Source organism: Tasmannia lanceolata, unplaced genomic scaffold (genome assembly GCF_043159265.1).
Source record: "Tasmannia lanceolata isolate RefF3 unplaced genomic scaffold, GAP_Taslan_0.1 ptg000019l, whole genome shotgun sequence".
Taxonomy (NCBI): domain Eukaryota; kingdom Viridiplantae; phylum Streptophyta; class Magnoliopsida; order Canellales; family Winteraceae; genus Tasmannia; species Tasmannia lanceolata.
In genome coordinates, this window is record NW_027518696.1 from 21,475,058 (window position 1) to 21,494,419 (window position 19,362).

The 19,362-nt window shown below is 37.3% G+C and overlaps 1 protein-coding gene across 3 annotated transcripts in view; it reads left to right on the forward strand.

The window, feature by feature from the left end:
* LOC143853195 (putative methyltransferase PMT7) overlaps positions 1–19,362 on the forward strand; it is a 49,542-nt gene that overhangs the window by 14,849 nt on the left and 15,331 nt on the right. For 2 of the 3 annotated variants that reach the window (XM_077362936.1, XM_077362935.1), the window contains exons 3-6: positions 975–1,264; positions 9,022–9,405; positions 11,445–11,691; positions 11,790–11,928. In XM_077362936.1, the coding sequence (XP_077219051.1) occupies positions 975–1,264; positions 9,022–9,405; positions 11,445–11,691; positions 11,790–11,928 (1,060 nt within the window). Of the gene's footprint in view, positions 1–974; positions 1,265–9,021; positions 9,406–11,444; positions 11,692–11,789; positions 11,929–12,232; positions 12,604–19,362 lie in introns of those variants that run through there. The other variant, XM_077362937.1, reaches the window with a different exon arrangement.

The window sequence follows — 19,362 nt, forward strand, 5'->3', positions numbered from 1 at the left end:
TGTAGCATGCTCGTAGATTTCAGTGGAAATACTATAAAATCACGGAAGTCTAGGAAAATGCATGCAAATGTTGAAAATTTCAGAAGAAACTTTAGGAAACACTAGAATAAGCACAAATACATACTCAGAAATTATGGCAATTAGATAGTAACATTCATCTATGATTAGTTTTATTCTAAAATATATTTTTTCTAATTTTCAAAATCATAAATCGATGACAAATGAAAATTCATGCACTAATCCATGTGTAAATGCGTTAAATCAACTAGTAGTCCATGCATTTGTACCATATGTGAGGAAGCAACCCAAACGAAACGTTACCAAAATCTATATATGTCAACTTAAGGATTTCATTTCAGTGGGAATCGAAATGGAAACATGTTTGCCGTTTTGTGTTTGTTTCAACCGACATGTAGAACCATGGTTCAGAGTCCTCATCCCATCTCTTGTCTATGTCTGAAGTCACCAATAAGCCATGTCAACATCATTATCAGAAATTTATTTTCGAAATGGTAAATGCAGTTGGTTTTCACTTGGCATAAAACGGCTAACTTCCTTAACATATAAATCAAACTGTAACCATTCCCATAAACTGAACACACTGCATCAATCTTGAGACCCTTCAATATTACATATCACATCTTTACTGTTTAAGCTCTAACTTTGGCTACTTCTCTCATAGCAAAGACAACTGGGTATGTACTCAAGCTTCTCTGTACAAATCAAATAAATCATAATTCATGGCAGTTTTTTGTGCTGAAAATAGATACACCTGATTTCTGAGTTTCTTTGTTCCTGGTGTTAGATTAAGCAATCTTTAATGGCATTAATCCCTTAAGTGCTCTGTTTATACGGAATCATGTTCTTTTTCTTCAGAACTTCATTCTGCTAATGATTGTAGAGGGATCCTATTATCTTTGTGTGTTTTTGTTTCAGCTGTGAAACATTTCTGGCTTTTTTTATGATGAATGCAGGTTAGGAAACATGACAACTAATGAGACAGGTGATCTGGTTACGGCAGGGGTAGTTCAAGTTTTGGATGTGGGTTGTGGTGTTTCTAGCTTTGCGGCTTATCTTCTTCCATTAGATATACAGACGATGTCCTTTGCTCCCAAAGATGGCCATGAAAATCAGATTCAATTTGCTTTAGAGCGAGGAATTGGCGCAATGGTTTCCGTTTTAGCCACAAAACAGCTACCGTATCCTGCAAATTCCTTTGATATGGTTCATTGTTCACGATGTCGTGTTGATTGGCATGAAAATGGTAATCTGGGGCATGCTAATAATTTGAATGTGAGACTAGTGCAATAATTTCTTTTGTATTTTCATGTCTATATGAATCAAGGCAACTGTTGTACTTATTTTTTTAGTACTTCTAAGCTATCTAGTTGCACTGCATTACACAATATAACAGAATACTGATGCAAATGTTATGCTTATATATCCTATATTCAATACATTATTCCATTGTTAAGTTAGATCTTTTGCCTTTTCTAATTTTTCTCTTATGTACGTCTTATGTCTTATACTTTTATCTCATGGAATTAATATTTATTAACCATCCGTGTTGTAGATCTCGGACAATGTTGGGTCATATTTCCTCTATTCTTATCTATGTCTGAATCCATATCCATATTAGGCATCTCAGGACTAAGATTATATAAAATGTAAATCCTAGATCCTTCTGGATGTATGGTGCTCAATTTTCGTCCATACTTTTTTGTTCCTTTTTCTGGATTTTCCATATCTGTGTTGTAGAATTTGGTTTTGAATTGTAAACTATATTAGGAAATGCTGAGTTAAAAGAGACAATTACAGCACTAGCAATCCATTGGAGCTTCATCACATAGATGCCTTGTCCTTAGCTTCCCTCTCTAGCTCCCTAGCAGCCTTTTGCTTGAGCGAAGCTGATCTCCTTAGGGTGTCAAAGTTTGTGTAGAACCTCTTCATCCACTTGGTGGGCCATGTCCATTGTGGCGTGGTCCTCATGATTTAGAGTATTAGGATCCATAGAAGTATCAATATGCCCAGCTTCTAACATATCTATTTTTTGACCAGTCAATAACACATTTGCCGACCCCAACTAGTTTGGGACGAAGGCTTAGTTGAGTTGCGTAGTTGAGTTGAGAAGTCATTAACACATTTCCTCTTTGATAAGTTGATGCCGTGCTTAATGCTTGCTATTTCAATTCCAAGAAACTGCCTCAACTGACTCAATTCCTTGGTTTGATAGTGTTCTCGTAGATATTTCTTGAAAGCATCAATGCTCTATTGATCATTACCAGTGGTAATAATATCATTGCCATAAACTACTAGAATCACATTGTTACTGTATTGTCTGCAAATCAATATTGTATGATCTACACGACTTTGAAAAAACCGTAGTTGGTATTTATTGGACCAAACTTATCAAGCCAAGCTGGAGGATATTGTTTCAAACTATTGATAGATTTTGATTTAAAAACTTATCTGAATTCCCTTGAATAACAACCCCTAGAGATGGTACCATATACACCTCTTCTTGCAGATCATCACGATGAAAGGCATTCAAAGCTATAGATATAATTGCCTGAGCAAAGGTCTTGGCATAACCAATGCCAAAGGTATGTATAGAACCTTTAGCAAGCAATTGATCCCTCAATCTCTCAACTATTTCATCTACGAGATAATAGCAATAAAAGCACATTTACAACCAACTGCATGCTTTCTTGTAAGAAAATCAATTAGTTCTTGTGCCTTTTTTTTTGTTTAAGTGCAACCATTTCATCATGCATACAGATGTCCTAGGTGACAGTGTGGCGAGACACAATGAGATTCAAGGAGAGGTTCTTAGATGGAGTAAGATTTAGGGCTTAATCAGGGGGACATAATCAGATTCATGATTGATAAATGATGCTTTCCTCACGATGAAAGGCATTCAAAGCTATAGAGATAATTACCTGAGCAAAGGTCTTTGCATAACCAATGCCAAAGGTATGTATAGAACCTTTAGCAAACAATTGATCCTTCAATTTCTCAACTATTTCATCTACGAGATAATAGCAATACAAGCACATTTACAACCAACTGCATGTTTTCTTGTAAGAAAATCAATTCGTTCTCGTGCGTTTTTTTTGTTTAAGTGCAACCATTTCATCATGCATACAGATGTCCTAGGTGACGGTGTGGCGAGACATAATGAGATTCAGGCAGAGGTTCTTAGATGGAGGAAGATTTAGGGCTTAATCAGGGGGGCATAATCATATTCATGATTGATAAATGATGCTTTCCCTTGCCTTCGGAGGAGATTTTTTCCCGAGCTGTTTGTAGTGGCCTCTAATAAGGAGGCGTTGGTTAAGGATTACTTTGAGCATAGAGATAACAAGGTGATATGGAAGCCGATCTTCAGAAGGAATTTTTTTTTTTGATGGAACTGGGGTTGGTAGGCAGATTCTTGGAGATTCTCGAAGGGTGGTACATCAAACTGTCAAGTGAGGATAAAAGGATTTGGATCTGGAACTCGAGTGGGGAATTCTCTATCAAGTCTTTCTACCATCAACTCGTATCTTGCCCTGGGCTCTTCAAATTTGCCAAAGTTTGGAGTATCCAAGCACCACCCAAGGCATGTGCCTTCGCTTGGGCTGCTTGCCTTGATAGGATACATATTGTATATTTTTTGAGAGCCAGGGAGATGTTGATAATCGATCATTGCGCTTGGTAGGATACAAACGATAGAGTTTTTGAGAGCCAGGGAGATGTTGATAATCGATCATTGCGTGCTATGTTTAGTGGCAGGGGAATCGGTGGACCATATTTTTATATATTTTATACATTGCAAGATGGCTACAGATATGTGGAGCATGATCTTGTCTAAATTTGGTATATCTTGGGTGTTCCCTTCTAAGATCATAAAACTACTAGAATGTTGGTCTAATGCTCCTTGAAGGAAGAAAGGGAAAATCCTTTGGAATGTTTCCCTTTTAGCTACAATATGGTTCTTGTGGAAAGAGCGGAATGCACGTATAGTTAAGGGTCATTCCAAGGGGGTACATTTTATCGCTAATAAGATCATTGCCATTTCCATTTCCTGGGTGCGAACTTTCCCATGCTTCAGGTTTATATCCGCTTACGATCTATGGTATGGGTGGAAGGAGATCTACTATGAGACAGTACAGGCTCCTAAGATACTAGAAGAATGGAAGCCTTCTGCACAAGGCTTATTGAAACTAAACTTTAATGGATCAAGCATGGGAAACCCAGGTCCTTCTAGTATTGGAAGAGTACTAAGGATGAGTTTGGATCAGTTAGATGGGCATTCATGGGTCCCATAAGAGTTGCAAATGCAAATGAAGCAGAGGTACGCGCTGTACATCAAGGAATAAAGTTCCTTGAGAATGAAGGTCTAAACAAAGTGGTGGTTGAGGGGGACTCCCTCAATGTAATTAGATGGTTTAAAGCCTCCCATTCTTATCCTTGGAGATTTGCTCCTTTTTTTGATGAGATCCTAGACAGGGTTGGTTAAGCAAGTACATCCTTCATCCATATTAGGCGATCGGCCGATGGGGTTGCCGATAGATTAGCAAGGAAGGGGATGTTGAAGGAGGGTGTGGAATTGTTCGATTTCCTCCCTCCTTGAGGTTCCTTCCCTTGTGTGTGTGTGTGTGTGTGTGTGTGTGTGTGGTGGTGGGGGGCGGGGGCGCTTCTTGTCATTGTATTCTCTTTGAATTATTCCTCCTTGTTTTTATGGCCGTTGTTCGTTTAGACCGCTTCGGTCTTTTTCCTTTTAATGAAAGCTTCTGCTATTAAAAAAAAAACATTTCATCATGCATAACGTTCCTCCATCCAACATGATAAAGTGCCTCATTTGGGTATAAAAAGGAAAGGGAAAATGTGGTACTTTGATACGAAGGAGACAAATTATGAAATGAAACAAAACTAGCAATTGAATGATGGGTGCAAGTTCTTATCGAAACATGGAGAGACTTTGCCAATTTATCCACGGATAATAATTTCAAATGAAATTTGGGGATAAACAAAACAAGAGACAAACTCTCTTAGAAACATTGAAAGACTTGGTTAGTTTACTCATAATTGAAATTAAATTTTAAAACATGTAAAACCGAAGACAAAGAAGAGGCTCGGTAGAGTAAACTGTTCCCCAACATATTATAAAAATCTAAGGAACTAGTGGCTAAAGTAACAGGCGACGAATTATGAATAGACTTACCAAATGATGAAAAACAAACCTACCGTGTAGTCAGAAGCTCATGAGTCACTGATCCAAGGAGAAAATTGATTGGAAAAAAGAAGAGAGTTAATATCTGAACTAGTCAAATGTGGTAGTGATTGAAGGATGATTCACCGATTGTTGGTCTTCAAAAATTTCTCATTTCTTCTTGCGAGTTCACAAGTGTATCACCAATAGTAGAACTGTGTGATTGATTTTCAATGGGTGCTTGCTGAAAAACATTACCCCATCAACTGTAATGGATACTTGATTAGCCCATGTAGGTTTTCCAAACTTGTCTCTGTATTTCTCTGATGTGAGATTGGTTCATCGATAGTGTGTACACTTCCTATTACTACGTTCTCCACCTCCACTCTGGCCTCCCCGTCCTGATCCATGACCACAGCTTCTGACAATACCACCCATCCTCTACCTAGACCACTTCTGCCAATTGATGGTGTCAAGGCAAACTCGACTCATCTCCAATGCTGGGATGCAAGGAGGGCTTGGAAATCGCAACACAGAAAGGGCACGTTTGGCTGCCTGGAATTTGTTTTCATGATAAATCGGCATCTCCCAAGTAGAGAAGTGGCTGAAATCCCTAAAAAAAAGGAACCAAATCTTTGAAACACGATGAGTTGCTGCTAAAAATCCGGAAAAAGGAAAACTCTACTAAAAACCAGAATGACCTTTTCTGGATTTTTAGCACTAACTCATCACCGGAAACTAGTGTTTACGGGACTTGGTTTCCTGATTTTTCGGGATTTCAGCCTCTTCTCCACTTGGGAGATGCCGATTTATCATGAAAACAAATTCCTGGCGGCGAAACATGCCCTAAAGAACTAAATGGTAGTGCTGCACAAAAAAACGGGCAAACCGATAAACCGAACCGAACCGGGCCTTTCGGTTTGGTTCGGTTCGGTTTTTCTCGGCATTGGTTCGGTCACGGTTTAGAATTTTACCGAACCGATGGGATCGGTTCGGTTCACGGTTTTAGATTTTTAAACCGAAAATTAACCGAACCGAACCGAGAAATGGAGGAAAAGACTAACTGATTTTGTGTCATTATCAAATCTAAGGTGAGTTATTTCATTTGCATAGAGGAGGGGTGATTTAAACAAGGGAGGTGTGTCTATATCAATTCCTTGTATTCAAAAGTAAAAAATACATTCACCCCTTCCCCTTAGACCACCCCTTAGAAGTGTAAAAAGAATAGTCCTAATTACTTAGAGGGGCTGTCCAAGAGAAGAAAAGGGGGGGGGGGGGGGTGGGGGCGAATATATCATCCCCTTTATAAGGCCCTCGATTAGGGTTAGAGAGGGAGGGGTCTCTTCATTTTTTGTTTCGTGAGAGAGAGAGAGAGAGAGAGAGAGAGAGAGAGAGAGAGAGAGCTTACTTAGAGATCTTGCCGGTCTTGTTGCATACTGTTGATGGTCGATTCGGATAGATAAACCTTTTTTTTGGGATAGATAAATGTATTTAACTACTTGATTTGGATTTGTACCGAATAAACCGTGAACCAAACCGAACCGAACCGGTCAAAATCGGTTTGGTTTGGTTCGGTTATACCCCCGATCGGTTTGGTTATGGTTTGGATTTTCTCCAAACCGATATGATTGGTTCGGTTCAAAAAAACTTCCTAAACCGATCCGGTCCGAAGCGTGTGCAGCCCTACTAAATGGTACTCTGGATTAAGACTAGAAATAAATTCATCTTGCTTCCTTTCGAAAGTCAGATTTCAAGGGCTAATATAGATTTAATTCTTCTCAAATACGACGAAGAGTGCTGTAATGCTCACCCAAACTCTTGTTTCCTTATTGAAAGAAGCATATATTTTCTAATAACTCATATACACTTAGAGATATTTTCATCTGAAGAGTAAGTCTCATGTATTGTTTTCCATCCTGCTTTGGTCCTGTCATGAAACATCACATTAGCACTAACATGTGCTTTCCATACTATTCCACAACCCAGTCAAGATCTGGTAATTTCGCCCAACTATTCATCATACTTCACTGGAGTCTCCAGTACATTCTTAATCGAAGACTTCAACTTACAATTTGTACCAAATGCTACCTCATGGATTGCGTCCATAGGAAATAATTGGGTGCATTCAATTTTACAGAGGTAAGCTGCATACCTGAAATCTCCATGATGCTGGAAACACTAGATTTACATTCTCTTTTGTATTATATCCTAAAAAATGGATACCATTGATCTACACATACAAAGCAACACTAGTAGAACACACAAGAGGGCAGCAACCAATAGACACATCACAAAATCCACGGTCAAGGCAGCAACAAATATAGAATACCAAGATCTTAAAATTCACGTACAGGCAGCAACCAACTGCCATGAACAAACGAGGCAGGAAGAGGGTCTCCAAGGTATGTCAGCACAATTCTCAGTCCACAAACAGTACTATGGCATCATAAAAGCCACACAAATAGGCTCTAACTCTCATCTTCACATATATGAGCAGCTATGTCACAAATATTGTTATTGGGAATTTCTCGGCAAGGGAAAATCTCGGGATACATAAATTTTTTTATTTTTTTGGGTTTATATCAGGAAAAAACAATAAAAATAAAATTATTATACATATATATAAAATTAAAGGAAAATATTAATTAAAAATATCGTAAAAATATTGGGATAATATCTTGATATGATTGCAGTATTTTATGATAAAAATGAAAATATCGCTACATTTTTAAAATCTCGGGATTATTTCAGGATTTTTTTTGTTCCATCAAAATGTTGCGATAAAAACATGATATTTTGAAAATATTGGAGATATTTGTGACATGGATGAGGAGCCCTGGCGCAACAGTAAGGTTTCTCCATTGTGACCTGGTGGTCACGGGTTTGAGTCACGGAAACAGCTTCTCTGCAAAGCAGGGGTAAGGCTGCGTACAGTAGGGCGAGTGGCTTTTCTCTCCATCACCAACAAGAAAACGGAAAGCTACCGCGCAACGGCTTTTGCGCTAGCGTGCTCAATCGTTGCTTGGTGGCTCAACCTAGCGCAAAACCTTGCTTCTTTCATAAATCCAGTGGATTCAGGAGATATTGTGGCTCTCACTTTCTTATCGTGAGTTGCAGGCTAACCCATATAGTGAGCTCTTCGCAAAAGCACTCGAGATTCTCACAGTATGGGGAACTCAGTAATGGCGGGAGCCTCGTGCACTGGGCCGCTCATTTGTGACATGGATGAGCATCACATAACCAACCGGACGTGGAAGGTTGGCCATACAAACAGCACAAAGATGGGCTGCAATTCTTGCCTTTTATGCATTTAGGCTGCACACAATCATCCCACTCTCACTCTTACCTTTTATGCATATAGGCAGCAACTCTTTACCTTTTATGATAACTCTTTTCACATATGCAATTAGTGTTGTGATTCAGTTATTGTTAGTGCTGTTCTTCCATCCTATGTTAAATTTACCAAAGATAATGTAATAGTGTAGTTTCAATTGAAAACTGTATAGATTTCTCCTCATATAATTATTTTATTTCATTCAAAATACCTTTTATAAGATCCTTCTCATTGCGGAAATTACATAAAATCTGTACATTAATAACCTTTAAGCAACCATTGTCGTAGTTCAATGATAAGAAGATCCTTCTGTTATGTTGTATGCCCAGCTTTATTACCATCCTTAACTCTGGACATACTATTCCTAGGCTTCTCTTTTTCTAAAGCCTCTATGCTTTAATGAACCACCAAACTGCATAACTTTGAGAATTTATGGTATAAAGTATAAACACAATTATTAATTCTTGATTTTTGTTGTACTTGTGCTCCACAGATGGTATCTTGCTCAAAGAAGTGGATCGTCTTTTGCGCCCTACTGGATACTTTGTTTACTCGGCCCCACCTGCTTATAGAAAAGATAAAGATTTTCCAATGGTGTGGGAAAAGCTGATAAACCTGACTACAGCAATGTGCTGGAAGCTTATTGCTCAGAAGGTTCAGACCGCAATTTGGTTTAAAGAAGAAAATCAGTCCTGCCAACTGCATAATGCAGAGAACAAGCTATTGAATATATGTGATGTTTCTGATGATACAAAAACGTCATGGAAAACTCCATTGAAGAACTGTATAAAGCTAAGAAATAATAACCCTAATCTTCAGAAACTTCCTCCCAGACTGGAACGCCTTTCCATATATCCAAAGAGTCTTGAGAATATAGGTTTGTCCATTATTTATGGTGGTATTAGCACCAACCATTGCTCATGTTCTGTATAATGTTTGCTTTTTTTTTTTCTGAGAACATCTGCTAATAATTTTTGGTAGATGTAAACTAATGTTCTGAATTTATTGCTGTGTCTCTTCATTGTTAATTATTTTTTTTTGAAAATTGACAAATTTCATTAATATTCAAATATCATTCGGAACCAGGGGTCCCATCCTGTGATTACAAAATATTAAAGTGAATTGGCATGGGTATACCCGAAACCAATTCAAAAGCAGAAGGAAAATATTACAAACCTCAACTATTCCTTTCCTCGATTGTAACACCCATATCACTGTGCCTATCTGTATTCTATTATATACGTATCCTTTCCTTTATACAGTTTTCTTTCCTTTCGTCCTCTCTCTGATCTCTGTCATTTTGGTCTGCACAAGGTTTTAACCTAGCTAAAGTAATACTCTTTGGAAATATACATGGTAGAGAATCGTAAACCATCAGTGCCAGAAAAATCTAATTTCAGAATTTGAACCATCCGAGGGTATAAAGATCAATGGTTATCAATGTCAAGAGGATCAACTGGATTGGGGCACTCACACTGGGTAACGTTAGCGAAAGAATGAATCTCTCAAGCTTTAGCTATTGGATCTAGAATCTTTGAAGGGCGACCAGCACCCCAATGCCATTAAGCAACCCAAGTCCTAATTGAGGGGATTACTCCCAACTCTTCTACACCCCAGATTGTATTTTTTCCACCAAAATTGCCATACTAACACAATTTTACAATTACCCCTCAAGAATAGAGGGACACTTCATCGTTAATTATAATTTACATACCTTTGCGTATACTTATTCTTCATGTGTGTATATATACTTACTCTTTGTTGTTTTACTCATTATGTTATTTTCCTACTGTAATTTTTTAATGTGGGATCTATTAGTATTTATGCCATTATGTTAGTGTTTACTGATTTTATTGTTCATTTTTTTGTTAAATAATTGTTTCTACACTTTTAGTTCAAATAGAAACAAAAGAAAAAATTGATAGACAAGCACAATATTGCATAATACAAATCTAATAAATGATGTTAACTATCAAGTCACATTTTTTAGTTTAAATATGCTAGAAGTCATTAAAGATAAAAGTAAACACAAATACATGGTTGAAACATCGTGTATAGCTCGAGTTTTGGGACCATGAGAATTCGTATAATATGACTCACGCATATCGCCGATACAAGCAATACAAATCCTCTGCTATACCCATTTGGAATAATTTTGGCCTTCAGCTAGTATGACAACCAATATTGATATATTTGAACTTTACTCCTATGAAAAATGTCGTTTTTGAGTGTCAGCAATTGACGTTAGATTCTCTATGAAGGAATCTGGTCCTTGAGCTTATCCTTGGGATTATCTATAGGGTCCGTCAATGAAATATAGTAGTAGAATGGAATTTAGATTCCCATATCTTTACTGTCCTTTTCCTCTTGATTTGAGAGGAAAGTCAAACAGTGCAAACGAGCTTTCATTTGGAAAATTTACCACTGACGAGGACTGCCATGTTAACAGTAAATGGCATACAAACAATGTAGGGAAATGGAAAATGTGTCTTTTTACTTTCCTTTTCCCACGTTTCGGTGCATCATGTTTAGTATGGCGAACTTAGTAATCCTAAATCCTGATCTTTTTTTAAGTATGAGATATAAAGTGGACTTCAGATGCCACTTAAGTTGTTTTCCTTTTATCTAAGCCACCATTTCCTTCAGTCACTAAAATAAACCACATTTTAGTTTTAAGCTTGTAAGAAATTTAGGCTTACTTATTATATGTGCAGATGAACACCTTTTCTGGTAATGATACTTTGTCAATGTCATCCAATTTTTTGCGGAATGGTATGAAATATGTGCTCCTACAGATCTTTGGTTTATCTTGTATAAGTGGTATTACAAGTTTAAAATATATGACAGGATTATACTTGTGGATTCAAGGCATCATAAATTCATTTTGACATTTCATTAACTTTTTATATTAAACAGGAATCAATTTAGAGAAGTTTAAGTTAAATAACGTGTTTTGGAGAGACCAAGCTAATCACTACTGGAGGCTGATGAGTATCAATCCAGCAGAAATTCGAAATGTCTTGGACATGAATGCCTACTATGGTGGATTTGCTGTGGCCCTGAGCAGCTTGCCTATGTGGGTGATGAATGTAGTACCTACACATATGAATAATACATTGTCTGCTATTTATGATAGGGGTCTGATTGGTGCTTTCCACGACTGGTGAGGCCTCAACTTTCAAATACTAGTTGTGTACTATTGCATTTTCTTCTTGTTATTCTTATTATATACTGATTACCAATTCTGGTATTTGTCTTTAGGTGTGAGCCCTTCTCAACATATCCACGTACATATGATTTATTACATGCATTTCATCTTTTTTCTGTTTACAAAGACCATGGGGAAGGCTGCCTATTAGAAGATATTATGCTGGAGATGGATCGTATTATTCGCCCTAAGGTAGCAACATTGCTTTGTTTTTAGTTTAATGTCATTATTCAGTGGAAAAATTTAAGTAAACACTTGCTGGATTTTCTGAATCAGCAATAAAATAAATTCAGTTCTATAAAATCTCAAGCAAAATCATCCCTATCTAGTTAGCTATATAATTAGCTCCCCTATCCTCATTGGATTCCGTGTAGCCAAACTAACACCAAAGCACAAGAATATCGTTGTCGAAGTTTATTTCTATTGCTTTATCTTTATTTCTTATGGTGCAGAGGTATGTTAGCCATGTTATGACTTTTTAACATATGAGTGACAGAGTATTTGATGTAATGCGTCGAGCCCATAAGTAGTACAACAAGATGGACAGGGCCAAATCACTATGAAGAAGCCCAAGATTTAAAAACCTCATCTAGCACATGTGGGCTTCTTTGCTCATCCTAGACCAATCTTGGGTCATTTGGCCGGCCTTGTGTAGCCCAACACTTGGGTTCTGACTCTTTGAATTCTGCACTCGCTTAGAATTTTGCACCTGTCTAGAAGAAATCGGTCATCTTAAGATAGGCATATCTCTCTATTCAAGGCTCCAATTTACAAACCTTCTGTTGGTTGGAAAGCTTACTTCAAGACCTCCAACAACTATGTATAACATATTCTCAGATTCCGTGTGCTGAGGACAAACAATGCATTGGAATTTGACTGATTATTTTGCAGCGGGAATTGTAATGCTCTCGCAAATGTAAGTCTCTTGACTTCTTTTGATGTATAAGTTCATATAAGGCCACTTAGACGAATTTTTAACGAGATTTTGTTTATTCTTCTGGTCATAATTTAGTAGAATTTTACAGCACCTTAGAGCACTTGGATTTTTTTTTTTTGAAATGGCAATAAATATATATCATAGCAAAAAAAAAGGAGGCCGAGATGGACCACCCATATATACAAAAAGAAGAAAGAAAGAAACAGGAACGAAGAAAAAACAAAATACAGAGAAAACCCCTCCTCAGCGAGGAAGGTGGTCGAACCACATAATAGAACCACCGGAAACACCACGCTTAGCTAGCGCATTTGCCTTATCATTTGCCGATCTTCTAACATGTTGAAAGCCGATAGCGGACCCCACAGTTAGGTCCTCAATCTCATAAAAAATGGAAAGAAATCTCCACGGAGGAGCCACCCCACCTTTCAGCCAACGAATCACATTTAACGAACCTCCCTCAACAATTGTCAGATCCGTCAACCTTCTATCAATATTCAAAATGCCAAAATGTGCTGCCCTCACTTCCGCTTCTGAGCACTTGGATTTTACTCTTGCTTCGCCATTTGATTTTTGCTAGTTTGTACATGTTTCTTGCTTCCAATTCTTTGCTTATCGAGATTGAACCATCTTGTATCGAAACCTACGTTCTGATCTCCATGGCACTTGAGAAAGTCGAGAATTTGCCACTTGACGCAGCCGACGGAGGAAGTTTGAGTAAAGAAGTAGCACAATTGTGAAAACAAATTGAAGACTTATCCCAAGTCCCAGCGACTCGTGTTGTCGGAAAACCTTTCTTATAAAAATGAGAATGAGAGCGAAGTTGACTTAATGAAATCTTTCCACAATCTCACGCCAAGGAGGGTTACTCAAGAACATGCTGTTTGGAAGGCTTCGCAATGGTGGGAAGTCGGTCTCAAAATTGAGATCCCGAAGTTTGCCAGGGGGTTGACCGTGACTGTAACAACCCAAAACTGTATCGGGCCGTTACCACAAAGAGAACACAAAAATCTGTAGTAAATCTACCAAGAAATTTTTTAAATATATAATAATGCACATAAGAAATTCTAACTAACATGTCATTTAATTTTGAACATAAATGAGAATAACCATTCAACTAAGATAGTCCTTAATTAAAAGATTTATCTCCTCCACTTGGGATACTCAACTACTATTGGAATTAAAATGTCTCAACCGTATCATAGAATAGAAATAAGATAGTCTCTCCTAGGGGTGACGATGACCGCCATCCATTATTCATTCATTCTCCACTCAACGCATTATCTCTAGACGTCCTCATTTGTATTTATCTCAATGTCGTCCAATGTTGTGAAACCTGTGGGGGATTTTGGTCTTAGTTCACAGAACTATGCAAACTCATTCGGTATTCTAAACAATTACTAGTAACCAATTATTAAATTAAGGTTCATAAATTGAATTCATTAGGAAATGTAAATTAACAGCAATAACTAAAAGATTATGGGATAGAAATAAATGGAATAAGGAAAATTTTCACATGAATAGTGTGATAAGTAACATGGAATATAAATACAAATCATGAGTTATGGAAGAGTAAACATGAGATATGGGATATGAAATATGAAACACGAGATAGTTCTCCCAAGGTGCTTCAGCTCACTAATTGCCTATTACTTTGCCCACTAATACGTTATACTACCTCTGTCTATAGGTAGTGGGCATGGGGGACTTTTTACGATGCGCTTACTGACCGCTCTGCCTCTTGACATCATGGTATAAGATGATGCATTTACTACAAAGGGGCTAAAACCCTCATGCTAATGAATTTTGTGATTCCTGGAAGACTCGTCCTCCGCTCTAACCACCATATAACCCTCATGCTAATGATTTTTTTTTTGCCAGTATATTGGCATCGATTATCAATCATTCTTCTCTTATCAGTTTAAACCATGTCTTTACTTCAACCCTTCATTATATTAAAATAACATGGGATTCACATTTAATTATTACTAGCATAATAGAGCATGAGAATAACTTTTCGTACGAAAAATAAAACTATTCCACGTTTCTACAATACAATCAATCGATAATCTCATACTCATTAACAAATTTCCATCATACACGTTCAAGTCAACAATTATTTAAAGTATGAGAATAGGGTACCATCACCTGCCTTGAATTTAAACCTGACTTGCGAGAGCATATTTCTATCTGAGAAAGGAAGGAATACAACCTGAAAACAAGACATTTTATCTGTTACACTTTTCCAGAGTTACTAAACTAAACTTCTCATTGAGTTAAATTTTGAAAACTTTTTATGTGCCCATTGAATCTAAGTTAATGTTATTTATTTTTCCATGTCTCTCAGTTCTAGTTTATTTAATTTCATGAATTAACGTGATTGTACAATGATCATTATTTTGAGTTTTACGTATCTTATTTAAAATTTATAACTTAGGTATTCACACTTTTGCTTATTCTTGTACATATATATAGTGTATACGACTGTTACCTAGGCTTGAAATAATGTCCACGAGAAATCACATATTTTCCTTTATAGGTGTATATCATTGTTTTTCTTATTTAATTATTTTTAAAGATGATATACATATACATACATACAGAAAATCATATTCTTATACACACACACACACACACACACATATATATATATATATATATATATATATATACGACTGTTACCCAGGCTAGGAATAATGTCCACGAGAAATCACATATTTCCCTTTATAGGTGTATATCACTGTTTTTCTTATTTACTTGTTTTTAAAGATGATATACATATACATACATACAGAAAATCATATTCTTATACACACACATATATATATATATATATATATATATATATATATATATATATATATTTAGTGTAGACGGCTGTTACCCAGGCTTGGAATAATGTCCACGAGAAATCACATATTTTTCGTTATAGGTGTATATCACTGTTTTTCTTATTTGATTATTTTTAAAGATGATATACATATACATACATACATAAAGCCCAACCTGGGCATGTACATCCAAACATAAAGCCCACACTGGGCAAGAAACACCAACCATCAAAGAAAATATAAACCATAATCAAACGGCCATCCAGGGCAAGAGGAGACTGAAATGAACAGGATGACCTAGCAGCAATAGAGTATATCATCTCTAACATATCAATCAACAGTGCATCTGCTATAAAAAAGATGCTGGTACATCCATCAGACCTGAGGAGGAGGCTGATTACGGGGTGGAGTCTTGGTGTAGTATCAGAGAGGTTGACTCCCTGTGATGGCCTGTACAAGCTCAACATGCTCTCTGGCTCTGGCTCTCCTGCCAGTGGCTAAAGCCCTCATTAGCTGTGTATGATCAGCGACCCTCTGAGTCTCGGCCCGAGTAAAGCTGGTTAGAAGCTGTCCTAGCTCTGTCCTCATATAACCCATCTCCCTAACAAGCTGCTCATATGATGGTCTCCAGTGGCAGGGGCATCCTCATGCTGCTCAGCTTGATCCTCAACCTCCCTCATAGCCTCATCAATATCCTCATCTCTCACTGCACTGGGACCACCTCCACTACTACCTGCTCCTTGGGTTTCCTTAACTCCCATCCGAGTTATGGTAGTAGAGTTGAGCACTGGGTCCATCTTCCTGGAGAAGGCATCGGTAAGATCCATCTCATGATATCTTAGTAGCCTCGTGATAAGCATCCCATAAGGTAATCCTTCCTCCCATAAGGTAATCCTTCCTGGCCCCTTTTGACTTCCTCATCCATATTTCCTAGGATAATAAATCCTCGATTCAACTTGATCTTTTTTATGATGCAATGAATCATGAAAGCTTCGAATGGCTTTACTGCCTCAAAATTTTCTGCTCTAAGGGTGAAGTTATAGGCCACTATTTTGTGAATCACCCTAGTTTGATGATTCATTTGATTTGCTTGGATATTCAACCTTTCCCCTGGAGGGGGGACGGTTTCTAGAGTCTCATAAACCTCTTTCCTAGTGAAGGGATATTTCTCAATTTCATCTTTACCCCAGAAGAAAATCCTTCTTCCATCATTTGGGGCATCAATGAGATTGCAGGATTGTGAGACATTAAGCCCAAATTCCCCTTTGTAGTAGCTATTCATCAATACTCCCCATGAGATATAACAAGATTAAAATAAAAATACTTAACTAACTCAAGGTAAATCAAGGAGCTATGCAGTAAAAACCTTGTCCATCCTTGCTCGTTAAAGAGATCAAGGAGCTTGTATGCATTGAAGTCTGTGAGAATCACCTTTCTCCCTGAGATGACAGGCCTAATCCTGTTGAGTCTTGAATTTGTCTCTTGCCTTTTCATTGACGGGCCTATCCTGTAGAGTCTTGTATTTGTTTCTTGCCTTTTCATTGGAGAAGCATTCGGTGGGAAAGACTTCTTGTTGTTCAGCCTTAGGCCTCTTTCCCTTTTGCATAATAGATTTCCTTGAAGATGCCATTTGATCTAGGGTTAGGGTTTTGAAGAGAGGAATGAGAGAGAGAGAGAGAGGATTTCGGATTTGAGTGAGGGAATGGATGACGAAGAGAAAGAGAGTGGTGAATGAGTGAGGAAATACGAAAGAACAATGATTCAAAGGTGGAAGGTGAAGGAGAGTGGAAGAAATGAAAGAGAAAATGATTTTACAAAGAGAAACTAGAAGAAAAATGAGGAAACAAGAGATGGAGTGAGATTGATGGATTAATCTTACCTAAAAACCACTTAATCTTTAGTTTCTTGATCTAAAATGCCCATTGGAGTGATGAACACGAAAAACAATAAGGGAAAATCAAGTCACGAAGTGAGAAAATGGCTCGCGGAAGGGTACTTAAAAGACCTTTCCCGACGTCCGCGGTCGACCGGGGTGTCGCGGTCGACCGTCGCGACCTTTCTGGTCATTTTTATTTTTCCGCTTCAATCTTCCGCGGTCGCCGGCCGTAGGGTTGGTTGACCGCCGAGCCCTTGCTGGATCTTTTTATTTTTCACCTTCTAAGCCACTGCGGTCGCCCGCCGTGGTTTGGTCGACCGTCATTTCCCTATTTTCAATTTCTTGATATTTTTAAAGGGAATTTGTGATTTATGCATTTTTTCCTATTTTTCCCTTTTTCATGGGATTATAATAGACTTCCAGGTTTGTCCCATGAGTTGTTTGAGGATGTCTAAAAATTTATTTCTATTTTTCTTCCGTTTTGGCCTATTTGGTTGGTGTGACATGAATTTCTTGATTTCCTTTACAGTTCTATGTGGATGTTCTTTGATTGGTTTTGCTAGATGGGGTACTTGCAATATGTTTGACCTAATTCTAGCAAAAATATCAACATGATAATTTCTTCTACTTGTGGATGCTAAGTGCATATGTGATTTTGCAGTTAGAGGGATTTTTCTAAAGAGATATTAAATATAGCACAATAATAGTCTAGAATAGATATGTTCTTGATTTCTTCATAGACTATGATTTAGTATATGATATGATCATTTAGGCTCTATGAACATAGATATATTCTTATTATGAGTGCATTGATATATATATATATATATATATATATATATATATATATATATCTAATGTTAAAAAATGAGAAGATATGTCAATTAAGCTCATGTAGTCTAGATACCATGATTAATGCAATGAAGTAAAGTATGTAGAGAAAATGTATATGATGTTACAATTAAGCACAACCCCTAGATTAATATATTCAATGAATGTTTTGAGTAGGGGACTTTGGAACCCACATTACCTTGGGTCCATTTAAGTTTGTTCTTGGCAGTGTATCTTTTCTTATCCAAACCAAGGTTTTAAATTTCGGTTTCGGTGTCGGTTTCGGCCACCTTTAGGCCGAAATTTCGGCCGAAACCATGTAAAAATATGATTATGATTTCATTTATTTTTTTAATTTCGACCGAAATGTCTAAAATTTCGGTGTCAATTTCGGCAAATTCGGTTGAAACTTTGGCTATTTCGGTGGAAATTATAACATTTCGGTGTACATTTTTAAAATTTTGGCAGCAATTTTGTAAGAAGTCCAAAAATTAAATTTCAACCGAAATTTCGGTGATATTTTTCGGAATTTCGGTGAAATCTTATAAAGAAACGACTTCATGTGAATTTCGTTTCGGTTTGTGCCGAAACCGAAATATTTCTGCCGAAACGAAATGTTTCGGCCGAAATTTAAAACCATGATCCAAACAAACTTGTTTGACCTTAAAAACCTAAATTTGCATTTAGATTTGTAATGCCCAACTCTACCACAATATTAGCATGAATGGTCATGGGTAGAGGGATGATATGAACTATAAGAGTGATTATGGTTGCATATGTTTTTGTTTTCTTCTTGTAGCTTGATGTTTCCTAGCCTAAGTTCTTCCTTTTCTAACTTCATCTCTTTTAGCTTGTCTTCTAGATGTTCAATTTCTTGAGATGAGTTAGTTCTTAACTCTTCTTCATCTTCATTTAAATATTTGTATTTTTCATTAAGTTCATGGTTAGTATTTAATAAGAGGAAATGAAGTATGTGCAGCTGCACAGATAAGCTATCTGTGCATGGCCGCACAAACCATAGTGGGGGCCACATTTTTGGGGGGATCCAAAGCATTCATTTGGAAGGCCCTTCCATGGATAGGGTGTGTGCCAAGGCTGATAAGAATGAGCATAACCAAAGCAGTTTTCCACTTGTATAGGACATGGCTCGGTAT